The following is a 24,769-nucleotide window of genomic DNA, read 5'->3' on the forward strand; positions in this document are numbered from 1 at the left end:
ACTAATCTTGCACACACCTGACAGCGTCCCACTTACTCTGGTCCTAAATCCGAACGAATTCATTCAAACGTTTGGTGTCCCCCGATTCTGCCACAGACCCTCGATATCCTCCGCTTAGAGCCCGAGTCGGACTGGTCACCAGCTCATCAGAATCACAGATGAACCGGCCCAGGCACCGAGGACAACACCGAAAGGCGCTCTGTGGCCGTCACGACCTGACAACAGGACCGTCACGACTGACAACAGGACAGTCACGAAACTGACTACATTGCTTCACTCTTGATTTCACATACACGCGACTTCGACGCTTTCAGCTCATGTCGCCTATCTAAACACATCAGCTCATCTGTGCCAATATCGCCTATCTAAAATCACTCCGTTTTGACCGCACGTGGCAACAGTCCGTCCGCGGTATCTCCGGGGCCCGTCCCCTTATCGGTCTGACCCGTCCCGACGGCGGGGTGCCAAAAAGGTCACCGCCCCTGACCCAAGACCGGTGGCCATGGACGGGTAACAATACATGGGCTGAGAGGATCCACGCCCGCATCAGTAGGGCGGTCACGACTTCACAGAACATGAGTCATAGTCACAGCGTTTTAGCGTGCTCGTACGCAGCTTGAAACATTTACCTACAATGTAATACTGAGTCGAACCCGAATTACGATCATACGCTACAACGTTTCCCCTCACGCACATATACGCATTCACGCAGGTTACAATCGACGCGTAAGTGTGTTTCCCTAATCCATACCCTATACTAACCAGCTCTCGACCACATTCGTCTCCAAACATGGACACCCACGCACCACTCCGTACACATTCCCACACAATTCGAGACACCCTGCAGTCCTGCACCCTTGCACCAAATTCCCAGACACCTCTACACTTCCTACATCCCCTACCCACCGCTCCACCGAGCCAGACTACACCTCCCCACACCAGACGACACCCTCCTACAGCGGCTTAGTCGAGCGGCCGTCACGAAACCGGCAGCAGGGTAGCGGCGACAGGGACGGGCCGCCCTGCCGCCGCCGAGGTCCCAGCCAAATACGGTAGCGCACAGCCGGCCGCAGCCCGCCGGCCGTGGCTCCGGCGCGGAGGCAGGTTATGGTCAGGTACTGGCTACGGCGCAGGACGGTGATGCGGCAGCTCGACTAGGCTGGAACGGTGGAGGACCAGCCAGTTTTTTTGTGTTTGGTGTGGTGACGCACATGGCTGGCCCACCAAAGAGACGTGATACTGACCGGGACTCCCCGTATCTCGCGACGAGATAGGAGAGAAACTGGGCTGACTAATGCTGGCACAGCATCAAGTGGTCAAGAGAGGAACGAATAAATACACAGAGGCATCAGCATACATGGGTACATGACGTATGACAAACATCTCAGGCAGAACATATCTACAAATAAATCTACCATATCAAACAGACAAATCTCAGACTGGCTGAGCAGTACACACCCAACTCTGGTACCAGACAGCCCGACGTCAAGACAGCCTCTCAGATAATCAACAGACAGCTCGTCTCCTAGAGAGCCCGCTCGCTAAGACAGCCGCCAGGGCCCAGTCTGGCCGCTAAGACAGGCCTCAAACACAGGCCGAGGTACGGGCAGCCGCCGAGGCACGATCTGGCCGCTAAGACAGGTCTCAAACAGTGGCCGAGGTACGGGCAAACACACGGACAGGTGGTCGGTAGTGGCGGCGGCGCGTCGTGTTTGCCAACGAGCCGGGGGCGTGCCGCCGACGCCGGCGGCGCGCTCACGGCTGGTCGATCGGCCGCCGGCTAGACCCGCCTCCAGACCCGCCCCCTGTGCACCCTGAGAAGACACCTACACCGAGCATTACCCCAATCTCGGTCATTACTTACACCTCAGTCGGTCCATGACAAAACGCCCACTGGGCAGCACCCTTAGTTCAGACCATGCCCCCTAACACCTTTCCCAACAGTGAGCAGATCACCACGGCACAACGTCTCACAGCGTGACAACAACGTCCCTTTAGGCATTGCTAACTGAAGCACCCGACCACCGTCTCATCGTCACACGTTTAATCGCACACCCAAAGATACGTCACATTTAACCCCGGACGACATGACGCGTCACCGTCTGGCGTGCGCGACCACGTCCCGTAACCGACAACCACTGGCGAAATGAAAACACAAGAACACCACAACAGTTGATCAAACAACAAACAACATATTTTCTACATTATCATGCCTTTTCCCTTTGTCTGCGAGCACCCAGATGCGACCGCAGGCCGTTCGGGGGGGGGGGCGGCCCCCCAAGGCTCCGGTGTCCCCTGTGACCCAGCCCAGCGCCTGGCTGCCCCGAGGGGCGCGGCTGAGGAAGTCAGCCAGCCGCTCCGTCACTCACCCCGATAGGCCCTTCCGCTTGTTGACTGGCGACGAGGCTTGACTGTCACCGGCAGTATCTGTCAACACAAGGAGAGGGAAGGTCAGCTGGAGTTCAGCGGTCACCGTTAGCGGGGACGAGGGGACACTCACAGGTACCGATAATGATATGACAGTTCAGTAAACACTTAGACAAACAGTACACAGCTGTATTCGCCTTATCCACCACCGGCGATGTTTTACCGTCAGTGACTCGGGGAAGGTGTGGGGATGTAGCGAGGCCTGACACGATTCATCACGACCTGTCACGGTTTGGCCACGGTCCGCTCCGGTCCGACACGGCCTGTCAAAACCTGTCACACCACCGGAGACGGACGGCCGGAGGACCGCCGTCACATCCGCTCAAACTCGCGGCCGAAGGTGGCCTCCAGCCCGCCCACTATCCTTGTCACATTTCCACCAAGGAGTGATCTCAGAAAAGCGTCAGAAGATCGCCCGGTCACAAGATTTTATCCCATGCCACCAGGTGACCTCAAAGGACCTCCTAACTCCACCCCATCCCCGGGTTAGTCCGGAGGACAGGCTACTTCCGGCGCGCCTGTTCGGGGTCACGGCCAACAGAGCAGTGAGAGGGTTCGACCGACCACCACAGCCACACCGGCAGCTGAGAGCCAGCCAACACCAACAGGCTAATAGGGCGCCTGTCGCAGCCGTAACGGCTTCAGACAGCCCGCAACAGCGCCAGACAACGGCAACAGGCTCAGCCAGCTGGGCGAGAGGCACGCGCACGACAGCCGCGGAACAGCTTCGAGGAATAATGGGGAGGGGTCATAGATCCTCATTCAATCGGAAAACAGCTCGGTAGCATCGTGGGTGAATCAGAAACTCGGCGCGTCCCAACGTTTGGTCTGCAAGACGCACGCTAAAACGCGTGCCTGTGCGGCTAGGAGTCACCCGTAAAATCGCACCAGACAGCGCTGAGGTGGACGGTTAGAACTCAGACAAACTGAGTCAGAGATTGTGGAAAGCTGGAACGATCACCGTGAAGGTCGTGCCGTCGACGAAAACGAACACCAAAGAAATCCAGTTCACCCGCCTTGGAATGCGAACCACGCAGTAGTTCAACTCAAATATCATAAAAAAGAAAACATAATAAGACACAATAGGAAAACATGGAACAAAGTAGCGATGAAACGCGTTCAGAGTCATCTAGTTATATCAGAAGTTGAAACCAAGCATAGGTATACGATGCAGTCATTACATATAGGTGCTACCAAATCCTCAAAGAGTACCGCTCAAGGTCGATAGTAGGGGCTGTCGGAAACCGCCTCCTCCCCACACTGGGTGGTGGCCCCTGTCCAAAGATGCACGAGGCGTGAATCGACGCCGGCGGCCGCCTGGTGAGCGTCCAATACGGGTGGCGCAGAGGCCAAGCCGTGCCGCTCAGACGCGGGTGTCAGAGAACAGAAACTGTCAGTCGCGGTCGGTCGTGCAGTCGAGTCCGGGCCCGACGGGAGCATAGTCCGGAAAGTGTTATGTAAACATGCAAGATCCCTTTCGGTGTGCGTGCTCTTTTGGAATGCATGCTTGTCACTTATCTACTTGCGCAGCGGCAAACGTGAAACATTTGTTTCCTCAAAGACCATTGCAACATGAACTATCTCCACATTGCTGTATCATTTCAAGTATGACATAACCGATGTCACACACCTTTGCTACATCAAAGACGGCGGCGCCTGCGGGCGGACATCCCCTTGCTCTCCCTCCTATCTCTCATCTACCTTATGACACCTGCACCTGGCTGGCAGCCTCCGGAGACACGGGGAGACCCACCCGGTCCCGGGCGCGACTCACAGAGTCGGGGAGACCCAAAACGGAGACGTCAGAAGGTTTGACACAGAGATCTCGATACGCCGCCTGTACTCACACAGAAACAGGTCCTATCTGAGACGACAGTCACGCAGGACGGGCGTGAGGAGCCGCGTGGAGGCTGGTGGTTCCCGAGAGGAAGCGAGGGTCGGAGACGGACATCCCCGTCAGTTTCGGCGGCACCTGGTTGTGCAATGTGCATGAGGTGTGCGCGTCGTGTGCTTTGCCTCAGTGTGTGGTCCGTCACTCGTCAGAGCCCCAGAAAAGCGTCGATTAGCCGTGAGCACTAGCAGGGTGTACTGAACGCCATAAAAAACCTACAAAAGCAGCCACGCCCCACACACGTCAACTGAATAGACGACGGCTCACCACCTCTGGTGAAACACACCAAAACGGCGCCTGATCGAGGCCTCCCCTACCGAAGCCTCACACCGCCTCAGAGCGAGAGAGCGCCCTCAAGAGCGGCACAAGAACTATTCAGAGCACCTCTATCAGAGACGCCATGGTAAACAGCTCGGGGCCGGCAAAAACGGCGCCGCGTCTGGCCCGGCCGGCGGTCCTGTGTCGTGTGCCCGTCTGTCCGTGTCAGCTCGGGTCAGATGCGATTACACGGGGTTAGACGAGGTCAGTGGTTATCCGGTCTTATCGGACGGTCAGCTCGGTCGGATAGAGAGCGGCCGTCCGTCCGTGTCTTAGCTGAGCCTCGATTAATCTCACTCACCGGAGAGACGAGAGAACGCCCGTGACCTATTGAAGGTAGGAGCGGGGACGATCGGGAGGGGAAGAGAAAGGGGTGGAAGGAAAGAAATAAAGAAAAGAGACAAATGTAGAGGAGAGAAGAAAGCGAGAAACAGCAATGGACTCACTTCAGACAGACTTCAAAACCACCGACGAGTGCAAACAGCTGCGTGAGCCCCGCCCGACCACCCTCAACCGGTCCATGATCCGCAATCAGAGTAAGATGCCGACCGCACCGCCTCCCATTGCCGGCCGAGACGGCTGGGCCAGATAGATCACTGCCCCGTGGAGAGGGTAGTCGGCGAGAGTGATCACCCAACTGTGCGAGAGAGAGAGAGAGAGAGAGAGAGAGAGAGAGAGAGAGAGAGAGAGAGAGAGAGAGAGAGGGGGGGGGGGAGGGATGGAGAGGTCTGCCGGCCGGCCTGGAGACAGGAGATGTGGGGTACCCCGACCCGATCCAGCGGGGTAAGGCCGGAGGAGAGGGCCCCGCGGCGGTACAGTCGCTATGGGCTGGTGGACGGATGGAGAGTGGCAGAAAACAGATACCGGAGGACACATCACTGCATTACTGGGTCAGCGTCGACGCATAATGGAGCGTTCGAGTAGGTTCAATAGGCCAGAGCGGAGTATACCAACCAAACCGCTAATACCGGCTGAGGAGAAGCTGTGTTGCTATGTAACGACGAATCACAAACTCTTCTCGGACTACGGCAGATCGACCGGGATTCTGGACGAGCCGGGGCTCCCGTCGCGTCCACACACCTGTTGGCTAGTCACTGATCACTGCATTGATCACTGTCCGAAAGTCACTGATCACTGGCTTGTCACTGGCAGACCGTCATTCACTATTCCATATTCCTTCGTCACAACCCATCACCCTGCATTTTTTCGCTGCAGGACGGTCAGTCACTCAGCACCAGTAGCCTGGACATCGCCATGGCAGTTACCACGCACCAATAACGCACTCGCTGCCTTCTTCGAGCCCCTGATGGGCGTCATACACCACCAACAACAACACCACAAGTAACACCAGTGCTACCACCACAGCAGTGCTACGGCGATGGCGACCACCGGCACCAGCACCATTCTCCGTCTCCAGAGCGCCGTCTGCGGTGGTATTACTAACGAGGTCACCCGGGACCCCCCTCCCCCCCGTCGACTGACGACAGATGCCATCGACGGCACAGGCCGACGACCGTAAACAAGGGGCAGACGACGGGCGGACGGCGCCGACCGCGCCCCTCAGCCGGCCCGGTCGGGAGCAGCGGCTCCAGAAACGCCATGGACGGGTCTATTCGCGGATATTGTTTCCGCTGGAGATCAAACTATTGCCACAGGGTCGAGGCAGTTTCGACCCAGATTCGCCTGTCAATTGCTGCGCTTTAACCCTCGCCCGTAAACGGCGATCTGCCACCTTCGCCCATGCAGGGGGGGGGTTGGTGCGACCCCCCCCTTGGCGTTTGAAAACGGAGCGTCGTAGAGCTTAGCGGAAAAAACCAACGGATTGCTCTCGCCGAGATCTCGCGATTGGTGGTATATTTTTTGGTCCTAGGTCAACATTTGACCTACTTTTGACCGGTCAAAGGTCAAATTTTCGGAAAAATAGACTTTTTTCAACTTTCCGCGTCGATTGCGGCAAAACGGTGGGAGATATCGACTTGAAACCTTCACTATTGTGTTCCTTGATCAATTCTCTATCGTTTGGTATGTATTTCGTTTCCCTAGCTCTAAAAATGGCGCGTTGGGAGCGCCGGAAGTCGGCAAGGTCACAGTCGGCGGCAGAAATTCGAAAAATCAAAATTTAAATTTTTGAAATCTGATTGTATTTTTGGATTTGGAAGGTCCATTTGCTCCCTATAGAAGCTAATATTGCTGCATATTCCCATTGAGGTGACAAGAATTAGCAAAATAGTGGTTCGGGCGCTTTTCAAAAATAGTACCGGACGCTGTTCCTCTTGTGACGTCATAGCTCCGTGACCTGACCTGACCCGGTCAAGTTTCTTATACCATATGATAGCCAATACTTGCCCCAACATGCATGGGAAGTTTCATCACGATCCATCAACCGATGTCCGTACCACCGGCAGGAAACCTCGGGCGTTGGCACTCAGTTTGTGAAAATCCGGCCGGAGGCTGTTCCCTTTGTGACGTCATAACTCCGTGACCTGACATGACCCGGTCAATTTTTTTTTATCAAAAGATGCGCAAGGTTTGCCCCATAAGGTACCCAAAATTTGGCGGCGCTGCGCGCCGCCGTTTTTGCACTATTTCCGAAAAACCTCAGGGGGGGGGTTGCACCAACCCCCCCCCTACATGGGCGAGGGTTAAGTTTGGCCCTTTCTTACACTAATTGTAGGTACGTTCATATGAAATAAGCACGCAAAGGAGCAAAAGCATGGGTCAAAAGATCGATTGATTGATGGGCGAGAGGATTTACCTGAACACCCTCCCATGTTGCAGACTTCAGTGACAGGTAGGTATGTCTCTTCTAGCTAATCTTGATTATCTGCTACGGTTACAAAATATGTGTCCTGTAATTTCATCGTTTTCTCTTACGTCACCGCACACTGTACATTTACTCGATGCCTTTGACAATTTAACTTCTCTGACCGAATTTAACAACCCACTTCGTTTGTCTCTCGTGAGTTATGGCCCCTCGAAACGCTCTGCAGCTTCATAACGCGCTATTTATAACTGAGAGCGGCAGCATCCAGCCATTTCAGCTCAATGCGCACCAGTGTCGTCTTGGGGAAACAAAAATAGCGCAGGAGATTTAACTTCCCCAACTTCTGCAAGCGGCCGTCACCGAAACGCCTTGATCACATGGAGCGGGTTCGTCCCTTTGAGACCAGCAGAGGGCAAAACGGACTACTGATATCAATCGGCATACGCCAATCAAGGCCCAGACTCCCAGAGACCCGGATCACTGATTGAGACTCCGTTTGGCTGCTGCGCATAGGCCATGTTTCAAGAAAAGCTGACCACTAGTCCCAAGCTGAACATCCTGCCCATCAGGTCTCGAGTGCCGTCCCATCAGGTCACCAGTGAGTGCCCTCACCAGACTGATCTGAAGCTGATTGAGCGTCCCAAAGGTCCTGCTGTAGTCCAGTCTGAAAGGATTCAGTGACAATAGTCATCTCTGAATATCCTGTGATGCGCAAGTGAGACAGTCCAGTTTGAGAACACCGAGATCTGAGATCTGAGGGTCATGCACTGCCGCAGTCGGCGGTCGCAGACCATCGATCTGACTGCGGCGAGACGCTGACCCGACCAGTGACCCCAGAGGGGCGACAGGCGACTGTCCTCTGACCTTTCTGTGTGGGGTAAGACAGTGTCAAGACCTGGGGTTTATCCACGATTATTCCATGCTTGGACTAAGTGTGGGATAAAAAGCGTACCAAATGCCACTGATGCTATCGTAAAAAGAATAACAAGCACATATTATTAATAAGTGGACTATGCTATGAAAGCACGCCGGTAATGTGACCACCGCCTCGAAGATTCCGCGCTCGTATGTACTTACAGATACTTTGCATCGTTAAGCCCCATCACCTGCCATGCAGCCTCAATCAGAAGCCACTCAACAGTTATATCCCCCCCCCCCCCCGTTCAGGTCAGCAGATCACTCTGTCATCTGCACAGTTCAAACCAGTCGCCCGTTGACGAACTCCACAAAGTGTCCAATTCCATCAAAGGTCATCTAGAAACGCACGGGCCCGCCGTGGCGGGAAGCGGCGTTCACCACGCGACATTCACTATACGAGACCACACTGGTGATCGCGCACAATATCAGCAATGCTGACGTTAAGGAACGTCGCGTGCTACACCTCGAGAAGATATCTGCGTGACGCGCGATATACGTCGTAATTAGATATCGATTGTAACTTGTCGTAGCGGTAGAGGTAAACGTGAGCGACAGCCACGCCACGCCAGTCGGTAGGTCGGCGCGCGCGGCACGCAAGTTGGGCGCCGCCGATCGTCCGAGCACGCCGCAGCGCCGTAGGAACGCCCGCTACGGCTCAGCACGCCGCGTTACCACCGTTACCTGCTGTGCCAGCAAAACACGGACGGCCTTGAATGCTGGAATGTCACAGCTCCAAGCAAAATAAGACGCGAATAAAATCGGACCGGTTCGCGACTCGGTTCGATTGGGTACGGTGCCGTTCATGGCTCAATGCGACTGGATTGACCTGACCCTTGATTGGCTGTAGCCGCGGCTTTATAGCTGGTCAGGCGCTAACTGAGCAACACCGCTCCGTTTAACGGGGCAATTAATGATCAATTCGGCTGGCGTGGGTGTCCTGTGACCTGAGGGAGCTACCGAGGCCGGCTCGAGCCTCGAATCAGAAGTACGCCACTTCAATAATGATGAATAGATTCAAAACCATTTGGAAACGGTGAACACTTGAATGGTGAACGGCGTAAAATATGAAAAAATGCAAAAACAAAAGAATGTATCGCCAATGGCGGAACTTAGCTTCCCTAGCCACTAGCGCAAGTTCCCTAGTCAAGCAGTCGAAAAACACACCCAAACGACGCTCCGACAATTCAAAGGCGTCGGTTCTCTCAGCCGGCCGGTCCAGCCCATCGGCCGCCCACGTGTTGACCTCCCCCGCTCCCGCCCCGCCCCGCCAGGTGAGGGCTGGGTCACACGCCGGTCACCCCAGGGTGGGGTGACCGGGGGTCACTCACTCACCCACCAGTCGCAGACGGCGGGCGCGTGCCCTCAGCTGGGGTGACCCGGCGGCGGCAGGGGAGCCCGACGGTCTCCGACCAGCGGCAGAGGAGAGGAGCCGTCCCGGCGATCTCCGCCGCGCCGCACCCACTGCCGCGCTGCCGCCGCCGGCCGGCCCAGCTCTGATCAATACAGCCGCCGCCGCTGCCGGCATGGGACCGCCGTACTGGCCGGACGAGCTCCGCCGTAGCGCCGCCCGGCCGCGACACCCGTGACCTGACATGACCTGACCCAACGCGCCTACAGGTGATGCAGGTAAGGCGGTGTTTAGTTTAACTTTATCTAAAACAGTGGGCTCGGTCTTGTCTAGCGAACTTTGCTTCAGCCGAACAATCTGGCGGATCACGTGCTTTCAAATAAATCTGAGGCACCGAACTCCGAAGCACCCCTCACTTCACACAATAAAATCATACGAAAATAATTCCGCCAGCCAGTCTGGCATTCCATAGTTTAGCAGCCTTGGAACCTATCGGAGCAGTTAACAGCTCGGAAGCAAAACAAGGACTCGTTTGCGGTATCGGTAACCATTAGCCGATACGTTATCGTTTCCTTTTCACGGCGGTGAACAAAAGTGCCGCATTCCGATGGTTTTGTCTATAAACACGGACCGCAGCCGCAATCCTAGGCACTTACTCAGCGCTGCTCTGGTCAGTACCGCAAACAGGCTGGTATTCCGCACCGGCGCACCAAAAATTTTCCCTTTCATATTGACCAGCTATACACCATAGCTTAGGCCAATATTGAGCAAACCTTTGAACAACTCGCATTGTGGAGCGACCCTGAGAAACAAAAAATTAACCATAAAGCGATACGAAGCAGAGCACTATGTTGAGCAGTTTCGTAAGGCACTTCAGATAGGAAAGAATGGATACTGAACTGGTGCTGAACGGTGCCGGACTAGATGGGACAGAGATATCGTTCTGCGTCCCATGTGTAGCGTTTGTTGAGCGCTACACACGATGTTTGTTTGCTTACACCAAATGCACCAAAAGATCCTAATCGCCAACATAACAGCAATAGGTCGCGGCCTTTGTCTGAATCCCCGGGTCAGAGCAGCCACCACCACCACCACCATGTCGTCCAAGGAGTCCCGCACGCGCACACCTGTGAATATTCATCCCCCGTATAGGAGCGTCTCCCGCCCGTATCGTGTCAGCGGAGACGCGGGTCGACATGAAGAAATCGAAGGTCGGGTGTCATTCGTCGGCTCAGTCATCGCCATCATCGGCAAAAGTCAGCACACACATTCATCATAAACTGATAAATGGGTGTGCTAATAATGAGCGCATTACGATTCAAGCACACACAGAATTGGAGCTACTTAGTTGCAGCATGAAGGAACCCGATAAAAATAACCCGGTGAGCCTAGATCGAAGATAAGTACCTCTTTCAATTTGCATAGCCATCGATTCCAATCAGGCCCAGCGGGATAAAATGGACGAACCTGAGCTACGAATATATTTTTTTCTTAAAGAATAGAGCTGCTCCGATTTTTTTCTACTCATTTTTACGGACGACTTTCAGTTCACGGCACTAATGATGAATTGAATCCAGACAGGGATCGTCGACCCAGCCTACGAAAACTATGGAATCACCATTTTATCGTAAGAATAACATGATCCACCACCGTACAGCAATGGAATAGAACTCGGCGGCGCCAGCACAGACTACATTGGAACGGTCATTACACAAACTACAGGATAATCGAGCAAAGTTGGTGAGAAAGTGCCCACAGAGCCGCGCATAATCAAACGCGGCAGTTCTTTTTAAGAATCGAGAATAAAATACTTCCACTGTAACGAAAAAGGCTAAATATTGGGATACACTATCGGCTATTGCTAAACATGTAACCATCTAAAGTTAGTGAAAATAAGCACTTAACATAGATATCTACCGAATCGAGACTATGATGGCTTTTACCACGTATAGTTATAAACCAACCGTCATTTGGCTAACAAGAAAACCAGCGGAAATTCGACACAATTCAAACTAAACGAATTAACAATTCAGACAATTTGATTTACAACGTCACTCGTATAAAATACAGCCTCAATAAAAACGGGTACCATCTGATTGTCCATAAAATGTCCACCAGGGGCCAACCATGAGCCATGAACCACTGATTGTTTACTGAGTGGCTGCAACAACAGAAAGCCAGTAGAGAGTCAGTTGGGACAAGGGAATTATACCTACCTAATAGCTACCAGCTATCAGTACCAAACTCCTCTAACGAAAGAGGAATCCGTATCAGTCCTTCAGCCAGCGATGTAAAACGCCTTCAAACATTTTACGGTGACACAGCATGACACCAAGGCACAACGAGTCCACTGGCGGGGAAAATTTCAAGGAAGCGACCACAACAGTTCCAAGAAGTTCATGCCGTTTTGGGGTGGCGGCGGCTCTAAGCGGCGTCACTCGTCCTGCGACCATTCCTCAGCTTTGAGACAGTTGTGCGAAACAGCGCGGCCGTGAAACACATCACCAGATTTGTTCCACGCCATTGGAGTGGCGAGCACGGAGAGCTGCTCTTGTAACTGCGCCCAAACGAGGCTTTATACAGAACGACACACCGATCCCGCACCGATAGCTTACTCCGGTATTGGCCAGTCCTGCCATGACATGCACTGCCTGTCACGCAAGGCTACAGCGGCCCTGGTGTCCAGCACCGCACCCAGAGCACGCCTAATACCCGAAATCCCCGAAAAACAGATCGCGAAAAGAGAGGTGGACTGACCCTCGCGACAATGTCAGCGGGGGGTGGCACGCGGCCCGGGGGGTCGACCCAGGCACTCTGCGTGCTCACCACCCATTGCGCCGATACTGGCAGCGGTCGATACCACACGGCCGAGTCGCACGCGCGAGGTCGTCCTCAGGCCGTCGACTTGGTGGCGAGAGCAACAGGCGGCCGGTCGAGACGGCTGGAGATAAGCGCGACGGCAGCGCCACCTACACGAAATTACCTAGGATCTCCAGCGCCGCCTAGCGACCATACCGAACCAACTGAGCACCGAGCTGAGGGTAACCGGACAAAAGATCGTAAAGCAGAAGATCGTATGGCAGAAGATCGTAGGCAGTTGATCGTATGCAAAATATCGTAATGGATAAAGATCGTGCGACATAATGCTCGTATGGACAAAAGATCGTATTCGCTAAAGATCGTCAAGGAAAATGATCGTATGCCAAAAAGTCGTAATGGATAAAGATCGTACGACATAATGATCGTATGGACAAAAGATGGTATTCGCTAAAGATCGTCAAGGAAAATGATCGTATGCCAAAAAGTCGTAATGGATAAAGATCGTACGACATAATGCTCGTATGGACAAAAGATCGTATTCGCTAAAGATCGTCAATGAAAATGATCGTACGCCAAATGATCGTATGAGATAAAGATCGTACAGTCAAAATATGGTATTCACATGGTGCAGCCCAACTCCAGCGCATACAAAGCTTATCAATTTCTGTGTTCGCGTAGTAAGTGGCCGTCGTAAGCTCGACCATACATTGATGTTATTTCAAAGCTTAGATGGCTCAATGACACCTAAAAGCAACGCGTTGTATATGTGCCGAATAAATGAATGTATTTACTGCCGTTTTCATGTACCTATTTGAAGTGAATACAACTAAACCCATGTTCCCCCCCCCCCCCACCCCCACCCCCCACCGCCTGGAAGGTTGAAATGTTGCTTAAGCGGCTGAAGTAAACGGCGTTAAAAATACTTTTTCCTTCGCACTGGTACATTTTCATATTGAATCGTCATCGCTTTACGAGTCATCAACAGATGTTATTGCGTTATCACTATCGAAGTCGCAATTCTCCTAGTTATAGGATCCTAGTTTCAATCCAATCCTAGTTATAGGAGTCATTGTTATCGAAGGCCGGTTAGAGATGTCAATTGTCCATCATTGGTTCGAAATCGCCCCAGTAATTACCGAGTTACTGAAATGGGAACAAATTTGGCACCTCTTCTTTTTGTATTTTGCACGTGCATTGGGGGTCACTCACATAGATCAAGGGTATCCGACCTTTGGTAGAAGGGATGCAGCTACCCTATAAAAATTACCGCAAGACAATCGCTCAAGCCGCTGCTGAGATATGGGCCTCTCAAAATCATTACTTTTGCAAAACTGCTTGAACACCCTTGACTTATCACGTGGCACGTGCCACGACGGCCACTGAGATGTATCAAAAGTAGTCAATTACGGGGAAGAAGGGAGATGGGGCTACCCAGCAAAAAAGACCGCAGGCCAATCGGTTCAGCGGTTGCTGAGATATAAGCCTCTCAAAAGCGTTACAGGCCGGGCCGGGCCGGGCCGCTCATGCTGAGATTTTCCCGTTATATTCACCAGTAAAACGCCCTTTGGGCGAAGAACGAGCGAGGGAGATAGTGAGCCCTGCACGTGCGGAAGGGCGAGAGGGTACTTCCAACGGGCTTGTGCAAAGCACCCTTCTAACCGGTCGCTAGCGGTGTGGCAAATTTGAACGCAATCGGCCCAGCCGTTCCTGAGATCTGGAAGCGGCATTCTGCACGTGCGCACGTGCAAACGGGGTCCAAAATGACTTTTGCACGGCACCCTACCAGGGTTGTGCTTGACTCATGAGTCGAGTCAGAAATTTGACTCAACTCTGACTCAAATGAGTCAGATTTGAGTCGAGTCGGATAAAATGTTGAACTGTTGAGTTGAGTCGGAGTTGAGTCGGACAAAAACATTAAGGCGTTGAGTTGAGTCAGAGTTGAGTCGTAAAATAATTTTGACATCGAGTTGAGTCAAACAATGAGTCAGCTGACTCAACTTTCTAGAAACAAGCTTTTCATCCCCACACCCCGCTTAACAACTTTGCCCTGGCCCTGCTGCCGGATTTTTTTTTCACCCCCGCCCCGCTCAACAACTTTTTTATCTGAGTCAATTTTGAGTCAACTTACTTGACTCAACAAAAAATTTGAGTCAAGTTTGAGTCGACTCATATTTGAATTGAGCCGCTTGAGTCATGAGTCGAGTCAAGGGAAAAAATCAGCTCCTTGTTTGAGTCAGAGTTGAGTCAGGGCTTTCTGAAGTTGAATGATGAGTCGAGTCGGCAAATTTTTTTGAGTCGAGCACAACCCTGCACCCTACTAACTGGTCCCCAACCGTGTACCAAATTTGAGCGCAATCGGCCCAGCCGTTCTCGAGATCTGGAAACGCCCCCTGCACGTGCGCACGTGCAGTAGCACCCTAACCGCAACACATGGGAATGCATTGCCTGGTGGGTCCCTACCTGTATGCCAAGTTTCAGCGAAATCGCCCCAGTAATTACCGAGTTACTGAAATGGGAACAAATTTGGCACCTCATATTGTTGTATTTTGCACGTGCAATGGGGGTGACCCACATACATCGAGAGTATCCTATTTTGGGTAGAAGGGATGCTGCTACCCTACAAAAATTACCGCAAGTCAATCGCCCAAGCGGCTGCTGAGATATGAGCCTCTCAAAATCACTACTTTTGCAAAACAGCTGGAACACCCTTGACTTTTCACGTGGCACGTGCCACGACAGTCACTGAGATGTATCAAAAGTAGTCAGTTACGGGGTAGAAGGAATGGGGCTACCTAACAAAAAAGACCGCAGGCCAATCGGTCCAGCGGTTGTTGAGATATAAGCCTCTCAAAAGCGTTACAGGCCGGGCCGGGCCGGGCCGGGCCGGGCCGGGCCGGGCCGCTCATACTGAGATTTTTCCGTTATATTGAAAAGACTCACTTCGCTCGCTGCGCTCGCTCGCTCGTAAAAAGACTTCGCTTCGCTCGCTGCGCTCGCTCGCTCGTAACAACACTATTCTATACGATTATTTACTTTACGAACGTAACGTTACGATCTTTTGTCGAACGATCTTTTACAACATACGATCTTTATCTTACGATCATTTTCCTACGATCTTCTTTGTACGATCCATTGCTTTACGATCTTTTGCTTACGATCCTTGGTCGTACGATCTTTTGCGACATACGATATTTATCTTACGATCATTTTCCTACGATCTTTTTCATACGATCAATTGCTTTACGATCTTTTGCTTACGATCTTTTTGTCGTACGATCTTTTACAACATACGATCTTTATCTTACGATCATTTTCGTACGATCTTTTGCATACGATCAATTGCTTTACGATCTTTTGCTTACGATCTTTTTACCGTACGATCTTTTACAACATACGATCTTTATCTTACGATCATTTTCGTACGATCTTTTGCATACGATCAATTGCTTTACGATCTTTTGCTTACGATCTTTTTACCGTACGATCTTTTACAACATACGATCTTTATCTTACGATCATTTCGTACGATCTTTTCCATACGATCTTTTGTCTTACGATCTTTTGTCACGTAATCCGAGCTGAGACAGCCACATTACCAGCAAGGCAAACACCGAATGCAGATTCGCTTGCTTGCAGTGCGCCCAGCTTATCAGCAGTTTGCTCACAATGCGCAGCGCCTTATTAGCAGCCAGAAATAGGGCGAAAAACATGCGTAGCATGTGGTGAACACAAATGACGATGATTGGGAAATAATTAGCATTGTTTAATGTTTAGGTAACGAATGTAGAGCTTTCTCGCATTCAGCGTCGCAGTAAAAGAGAAAACACAAACGCTAGTATTTCCATCAATACACCCGAGGCAATTATGAATGAAGTTAGCTCTTGAGCACACCAATAAGCGTCTTAAAAACAGTAAAAACAGGACTATCAAGTATCAACTCATGTTTTGGTTGTTAGTAGTCTTGTTATACCTGCCTCAAGGTAAAGATATTGTGGTGATCTAGCTAAAGGTCACGTTTCGTCATTACTTTGAAATATGGACTCCGTAACGGATGCAGATTTTTGTCTTAGAGTATCATTTAGCTAATATCCCAAGCAACCTTTCTAGAAATGAACGCAAAAGCCGGATTCTGAAGCCGATCAGATCGATCAGAGTGGATTGGCATTTGTTTGCGGTGGGCTGACTGCTGGATTTTGTAAATGCTTGGGTCAATCGACGTGACCGGCTGTCAGTCAATCTGCATACTACTCGACTATCTGACTCCCCCCCCCCCCGTGTATCATCATCACCGTTATCTTCCTATCCCAGTAGGCACCTTTGCCTAGCCAGAACCCCGTTGAGCTGACGCTCTGACAAGTCACTTGCGGCACGAAATACTCTGAGAGGAACTCAGGAAGGCCAGAGTTCGCTGTCCTCATTTCGTAACTGCTAAGTGCCTAAAAGAATGCACATGCTTCTGGAAAGACGACACTCGAGCATGCATGCCGCCTATTGTGAATGTTTACGTTAGGAAAACAGGCACGATTGTCAGGGCCATACACGATATACAACTCTGTAAAACGTAGCTGTCCTTCGCTTCACAGTCCCTCCAGGCTGGACCGGTACTACCCCAGTTCGCAGAACCGACATTTACATTTATTTACATTTACATAAGACTTTGCTCTCGCTCCCTTCCTCTTCCCCCCCCCCTCTCTCTCTCTCTCTCTCTCTCTCTCTCTCTCTCTCTCTCTCTCTCTCTCTCTCTCTCTCTCTCTCTCTCTCCGCCCTCCGTTCTCTCGATAAATCAGCGCTGAGCTGACCGCTGCAAAACCGCGACAGCCCGGCGTATATCAGACCACCCGAGCGACACAAGGCGACACCCAAGCCGTCCATTACAATCAACCAGCTCGGCCCGCCGCGCCGCCAATCGCTACCACACAATGGTCGGCCCATCAGACACCAGGAAAGGCGGGTTGCGGCCGCCGCGGACGGCAGCAGCGCCGGGTCGGTAAGCAATGACGCGCACCGTCAGTTATGCAAAACAAATATGGTCAGCGCCGGGTGTGACGTAACCAGGCGCCGCGGCGGCGGCCGGTCATTAGGGGTACTGAGGTCGGTCGTGTGTCAGGCGGTCATAGGCAGCGGGTATCTCACGGAGGAGACAGGGGCACGGAGTGGTCGGATCACGAGCGGCTCGGGCTCACGGAGAGGGCAGTCACGAATGAGTCCAGTCACGGAGGACGACGTCACGAGGCGGGTCATGGATATCTCACCCGTCACGTTTTTGGCCGGGTGACATGAAATGCAGTCAAGCTCGCAACCCTCGCAACCGGCAACCACGCGTTCACATTGCTCTTCGTTCCGCTTTTGAAAAGCCGAGCAGGCCGCTAATTGGTGACTATGACAGACTTTGAGTAGCGGAGTTAACCAGCCGCATTCCCCTTTGTGACCGATTTTACCATCCACTTCATACGAGTTCACCCTCCCGGTTCGACCCCTAGCTGTGTTTACCGTCGCAGTTTGACCTCATGAGCTCGGTAGACGGTAAACCATCCCGGTCCGACCAGATAGGCCAACCGAGAAACAAGGAACGTCCAGCGGATGTCCGCGTTCTCGACAGTCACCTACAGGAGCCAGCGACGACGGTACATGTATTTCCTCGTACGGCCGCATGTACTCCGTCAAGAGACAAGCTCCAGCCGGGCCCACATGTTCGCTTACGAGCGGAAGATTTGGTCCAACTTCCTGACATACAGGGACACTTAGTCTGGAGGGCATTATACCAGATTGGAGGCCAGTAGGCCTCACGCCATTCCGCCAGCCACCAGCACATCAAACACAGTCCAAAATGTGTCTGCCGCTCTCTCGACTGTCTCCTTGCCGTCCCTGGCAGCCGGTGCCATCCGCCGCTGGCTGGTGTGGCCCAGCTGCTGTTCGTCACTGTCACTGCCACCGCCGGCGGCAGCACGGCGCGCAGACACAACAAATCCTCCACCCCGCCCCCGGCGCTACCCTAACAGCCACTCGCGCACTCGCCAACAGTTTGTGCTTAGACTGCCGCGGGCTCTGTGCTTTCCGAGCTGCTGTGTTCCTGGGCTCCCCGTGTTCCCCAAGAGCTCCCGCTGTTCCCCAGACCCGTTCACAGCTGTTGAATAGGACGGCCCGCTGTGTCTGCAGCCGCTCACCATACAGAGGTCGCGTGGGTCAGAACGGGGGGCTAGCAGAGCCGCTGGAGGTCGACAGGAACGGCACCGATCGGCCAGAGGTGTCGATCGGCTCTCACATGGAAATGAGCTACGATTGTTTAGCATAGTTTGTATTTGACTTGCCAATGAATGACCATGACGAAGCAACAATTCGCCTGGCTGCCCGTCGCTTGATTTACACACAGCATAGCTGAGATACCTTCATCGATCAAGTTCCCTCGCGTTCGCGCTTATCCCGCTTCCTCGAACGTTCCCAAAGCCCGCTCACATGACCGGGCAGCACCAGACAAGAGTCGTCGGCTCTGATGTAAGCAGGTGTCGAGGCGATGTCTTGTTGCCATAGCCAGGCAGCCGGACTGTGGACACCACTGGTCACACCTGTGGACTGCCCTGTCACCGTGCTTATGCAAGTGTCCGGCTGTTCGCGTTACCTCTGTCGCTCAGCGCTTGGCCGGCCAGCCGGCCGCCGCCCGTCTCCAAGCGAGAGCAGCCGGCAGTCTCTACGGTGGAGCTCGGCAGTCCATCATCTCCGATGGTCCGTCGCATCAGTTGGCTGCCCGTATGGCCACCTCACCGTCCTAGCTCGCCAACCCGTCATACATGACGGGTGTGCGGCGCAGTTTAGTCACCGGGACGGGGCATTATTCGTGGCTGACACCGCGCTCCCTCCCAGAGCTCTCTACCTGTGCAGAGTGCTCTGACCACGGCCCGGCGGACGAGGCAGCCAGCCACCTCACAGCTCAGAAATACCCGGTGGCCGGAGCGCGGCTATATCGGGGCAGCCGGGGAGTTTAGCCGCGGCAGCCGGGGATGGCCGGGCCGTAACTCAGTCCGTGGTATGGATTGTCCCTCCCCGGGCTGCCTGCCGCGCCGGCCGCACAGCCTGCCCGTACCCAGGTAAATAAATACACACCGCGATGGCAACGAAGCACAAACAAAATACGGGTCAACAGTGTCGTAATGAAAGCAATACCCGACGATAGAAGTCTTCAATCAACAGTCAGTAAATAAACTATCTCAGCGCGTACAGCACCGAACCTCCAGATAAGGTTACCAGTGAATTCAGTACATCTAACGGATCTTTCAGAGAACTTAGAAATTAAATACGCAACATGCTATCAACAAGAAGATTGAAGATTGGAAGCAACATCATTTCCAGGCCGATTAGCACCAACATCGGCCAGTGGCCGTATTCACGTCGATATAGGCCGTATTCCGGGGATATCATTTTCGTAAGAACTTTCTTACTTCTTAAGACTTTTTAATCACGTGAACTACGTCGATAAAAACTTAAGAAGTGTCGACGTAAATACCAAATTATACATATGAAAGAAAATCGAATTACGAAGTCGACGTGAATACGGCCCCTGGTGTCGAATCAGCTCTTTCATACTACGCAAGGTCGAACCGACCCCCCCCCCCCACGAGCTCACGTGGCCCACTGACAGCGCGCGCCTCTGACGAGCCGTCGCGTCGCCGCCGACTCCGCCGGGCCGTCGTTTTTGGCGTCGGAGCGCGCGGCGTGGCGCCGCCGCGTCCCGTCACCGTGCCATGGCCGCTGGCACGGCGCGGGCCGCATGACCGTCAGAGCTGCCGCCTCAGTCGTCGGCGGAGGCGGCGGCTTTCTGCCTCGAGTTCCTCGCCAGTTCGCAGGGACATCAGAGGTCATTTCCAGTGATCTCGGCGACGTGGTAGGGCGGACACGTCGTGGCGACATGTTCCTAGCCACTGAAGAACCGCAAATGACAACCCCAGGCTGACACGCTCCTGACGCACGCAGTCGGGTAGATCGCCGCATTGCGCGCACGTCGGCTGCGGAGAACCCTTTTTGCGTGCGTTTGTGTCACGGCGCAAAGCCACTCGGCCGCGTCGGAGGCTCGCGTCGCCCGGGGAACGAAGGTAATCAGAGTTGAAGTGTGCTGCGAACGCAGGGATGACGCAGTTGGCAGCGGTGGCAAAGCCGCTGCTCTCAGTCGCTCCCCCTCCAGTGCCCTGTAGGCCACGTCTAATGTCCCGTGCGCGATTCTGTGTGGAGCTGTCAGCTACGGGCGCTCTAACGTCCGGCAGCGCGTCGTCATCACGTCATCGGCCGTCATTTGAGCGTCGCCAGCGTCATTAGCTCGTGACCTACCGCGACGCCGGGGCAGGCATTCGACCGTGCGCCGGTAGTTGGCCGCATCCGGCTCCCGCTGCGTCACAATAGTCGACATCACACGGCGCCTGACGCCGACTAAAAGCGCCGCCCACGCCGTCGGGTCGAGTATGCAGAAGCGGCTGCGTCGCAGTCGCGCTGCGTGGTCGTCGCCCGTCGCCCGTCGGCAGCGGCGGACAGGCGGGCTCGGCAGCGGCGGCAGACGGGCCCGTCGTCCGGAAGGTGTCAGCACCGCCGTTCAGCGCCGTCAGCTCCGGTGGCGTCTCGCCGCCCCGACGGCGGCCAACAACAATGTTAGCAGATGGGCCAACTATGTCGGCCGGTCGCCGTCTGCCGCCGGGCCCGTGAAGACGGCCCGGCGCGTCACGCGATCGGTGCCCAAACTGGCGGCCGTTCGATCGGTTGGTGCTGAAATTGGCGGCCGGTTCGATCGGCTGGCGTTGCGAGTTAGTGAGGCGGCGGACAGGTGTCCTCGCCCGTTCCGTACCTGTAGAGTGCACCCCCGCTACAGGGCAGTGTCAGACGGCCCCCGAGACCGGAGACAGCCCCATACGGCGTGGGAGTGGCGGACGCTGTCCAGTGGCCCCTGACGGGCAGGACCGCGGGATGCGATTACACCCGACCAAACACGCGACGCGCCGGCCGAGAGGCGTGCAAAATTGATGACGCGACACACCCCGCTTAGCAAACAAGATCTTACTAAAATGGTGCGGCCAATAATTCACCTGGCCGCGCTGCGCAATGGCACAGAGCCGGACGGACGGTGGACAGCGGCCACTCCGACACGACACAGTCCATAGCGCCGTCCGGCCGAGCCATATTTCACAGCGGACGGCCCCTTTTATTGCGACTGCCTTCATCTGTTTCAGGCCACGCCCGTTAGTTGCAGAGCCGTTGTTTTTCGTTCTCCGGTTAGGTAGCAGTGGAGCCTGAACAGAATCGAGTCGATCGGACTGGCCCGGCGCTCGTCATAAACTTGGCCACATTCTCCTCTCGCTTCCGCCGCGGGCAGCCGGGGCAGGTGCCGACACGAATACAAACTACCACCAAACTTCTCCACACAGGAGTCTAACTCACGAAAAATGGCCCGAGAGGCTAGCGCTCCATTTAAAGAAATGAAGAGAAATAGCGAGGTGGTTCGTTTATACTGTTTGCCGGACACAAGCGATAGCGCGCTCTCCCTCTGGTCTGTGGTCCGTCCGCTTGTTTACATCCATTTCGAGTTAGATACGATGCCGTGTTGATCGTCCATCACCCGTGCACCCGTCCTTCTCCCCGTTCACCCTTCCGTTCACCTCGTCTCACCCGAGTTCACCTCACACGGCGCCTTGCAGCGGAGCGTCACCGAGCGACCAGCGTGGCGCCCGGCGCTGGCAGGGGTCCAGAGCTCCCCGTCTCCACACCGGCACCGACCCCAGTCATGTACTCCAAATTAGCCCTGGTCAGGGCTGTAACCCAAACACAGACCGTCGACGCGTCTGGTCCGTCTGCCCCGTCAAACTCCGACTACTCACAGCTGGGTAGTGGCTGGGTCGTGCCAGTTCAGAGCTGACGCATACGTGGCGGCATTGCAGCCCTCCGCCCCCTGCTACCCACGCACTGTGAGCCGGGAGCGGGGTCGGGGGAGAGCTCACCCAAGCAGCCGCTTAGTCACTTCAGCCGACGCGACGGAAAATACAGGAAACAGCCGGCTCAGAGCCGGTCACAGGTAAGTCATTGATAGAGGCAGAGGGGCGTCGGCGCTACCTGGGATAGATGACGGAGCCGCCGAACAGCGCAGAGATAAGTGAGTGATGAGAGACCAGGGCAGGGCGTTTAGGAAGATCGCATAAGTCAGGAGCAGGTGGAGTTCACAGAGTCCCACAGGGCAGAAATGGAATAGAGAAAGATGATATAGATGTGAACTCAGGGACACCATGAGCGTCAGTGAGCGACAGTGCAGTTAAATTGTCGCCACAGCTGGCAAAGCGTCGCCGCAACAGCCACCTGTTGCTGTTGCCACCTGCAATATCACCAGCCGCCATCAGTCATCGATCGTCACCACGTCAGTCACCCCACAGCATCACCACGTCAGTCACGTCCCCAGTCACCACCGTTCTCCTCCTCTCTTATCCGCCGGTCGTCGCCATCAGCCCGGTTATTGGACCTGTCGCGCAGAAAACGGGCGGTGACAGCGACCGAGACGGAACAATGGCCGCAGCCGCGCGACCGATGCAGCCCATAGCCGACCGTCGGCAGCACGGCCGGCCGGCGTCCACCGAGACCGCCCGAGCCGTGCTCCGAACGGCCGGCCAGACGGCTCCAAACGAGCGCTCGTTGGCGAAACAGACCGCCGCCCGAGCGGGCAAAGTCCCACGGGGAGCTGCTGGAAGGCAGTTGCGGAGAAACGGCAGCGCCAGGAACAGAGGCATGAATAACAGTAAAGTGCCGCCATGGAAACGAATAAGACACCAAACATGCATTACCTTGAACAAAATGCATCCGTGAGCCAACGGTTCAATTGGTACGCCTTTCCAAAAACGTCCGTCCGGCACCCCGAGGAACACTATCGTCGCCTGTTCGAACACTTCTGCTTATCCAGCACTCCCAGTTGACACCTCCGCAACCCGGACAACATTCTAATCCCACTTATACAATACACATCTCACACCCCGGATACAGCCCTCTATGGACCCCACCCCACTCCCATGTAAGCTCGTTCCTCCACAGCAGGTCGTGCCTCGGCGGCCTGGTCACACACGTCTGACATCACTAGTGCCGCTCCCCCGCTCCCAATAAGGGCCGCGGACATTGCGCCGGCGCCCTCCCGACACCGGCCCCTTCCACGAACCGTCAAACTGCTTGAGCGTGCCCGCGTGGCCTTAGCTGCACGCCGCAGTCACGGGGGCGGCCCGCAGCGCACACCAACCCGTCGACTGAGCTACTGGTCGCACCGACACGACTTTGGCAGTGTGGCGAGGGAATACCAGGAACAGGTATGCACCGCGCTCCTGGAAGCCGGGAGGGTGAACAAAACTCGGCTTTACTTGCGTAATCTACCAGCAGATATTAGGTAGTTATATAAGGAGCAGATTTGGTCTATGAGTGAAGCCAGAAAGCCCATCACACGATTATGCAAGGAAAATCAGAGCAGCGCAAATCATCTCCCAACACTCCATCGTTGCCAAAGCAATCAGGCCAGGTCAGGCCGGGTCAGGGCAGTACATGACTCGAGCGGCAGTTCGCACTGACCCGGCCGCATGCTTCACTGCCTAATGATACACTGCCCATGTGTAACGTGTCATTTTCGCTCAGTCATCTCCCCCTGCCCGCTCCCAACTGGCCGAGCCGAGCTCCTAACTACACCATTTTCGATGCATTTTAAGACAAATGAAGTCCAATTTAAAACAGTTGATTTCTGAATTAAAACAATTGACAGGCGGGTTAAAACACGTGACATTCAGCTTAAAACAACTGACATGCTATTTAAAATAAATGACAAGCAAATTAATATAAATGACATGCAATTTAATAATAATATTATAGTTACTTCAAGCTACGCTGAATAATTACGTTTCATTGCAAATAAAATAAACAATGTGTTCGACTACATATTTGCAATTGTGACAGTTCGTAGAACTTTAACATAGCAATGCTTCATTGGATTAAAAATTCAAAGTGACTGGCGTTAGAGCTTCCATACGATGACATTGAATCCTACACTACACTGTCATTCTCCTTCTTAACCCGCATCCCGCTGGGGGTCCTGGATTTCCACGCCCTGCTGGGGGGGGGGCGGGGTTTGAACACCCTTCCCCTTCTAACTCGGCTCCTGGGCCACGCAGCGATACGCGGCAGGCAGTGTGCGAAAGAGTGACAAACAAAATGACGGAAATACTTCAGTCACTTTTTTTGCTCAGGTCAAGGTCAGGTCACCAGAGGTCATTGAAGGCCAAATGTTGCAGAT

The 24,769-nt window shown here is 54.0% G+C and overlaps 1 protein-coding gene across 3 annotated transcripts in view; it reads right to left on the reverse strand.

Moving 5' to 3' along the window:
- The window catches only part of LOC122378355 (kalirin-like), a 207,648-nt gene that overhangs the window by 47,906 nt on the left and 134,973 nt on the right, over positions 1-24,769 (reverse strand). For all 3 annotated transcript variants that reach the window (XM_043359329.1, XM_043359328.1, XM_043359330.1), the window contains one exon: positions 2,370-2,427. In XM_043359329.1, coding sequence (XP_043215264.1) covers positions 2,370-2,427 — 58 coding nt within the window. The remainder of the gene's footprint in view (positions 1-2,369; positions 2,428-24,769) is intronic.

The sequence above is a fragment of the Amphibalanus amphitrite genome, unplaced genomic scaffold (assembly GCF_019059575.1).
Source record: "Amphibalanus amphitrite isolate SeventyFive unplaced genomic scaffold, NRLGWU_Aamphi_draft 000058F_arrow, whole genome shotgun sequence".
Classification (NCBI taxonomy): domain Eukaryota; kingdom Metazoa; phylum Arthropoda; class Thecostraca; order Balanomorpha; family Balanidae; genus Amphibalanus; species Amphibalanus amphitrite.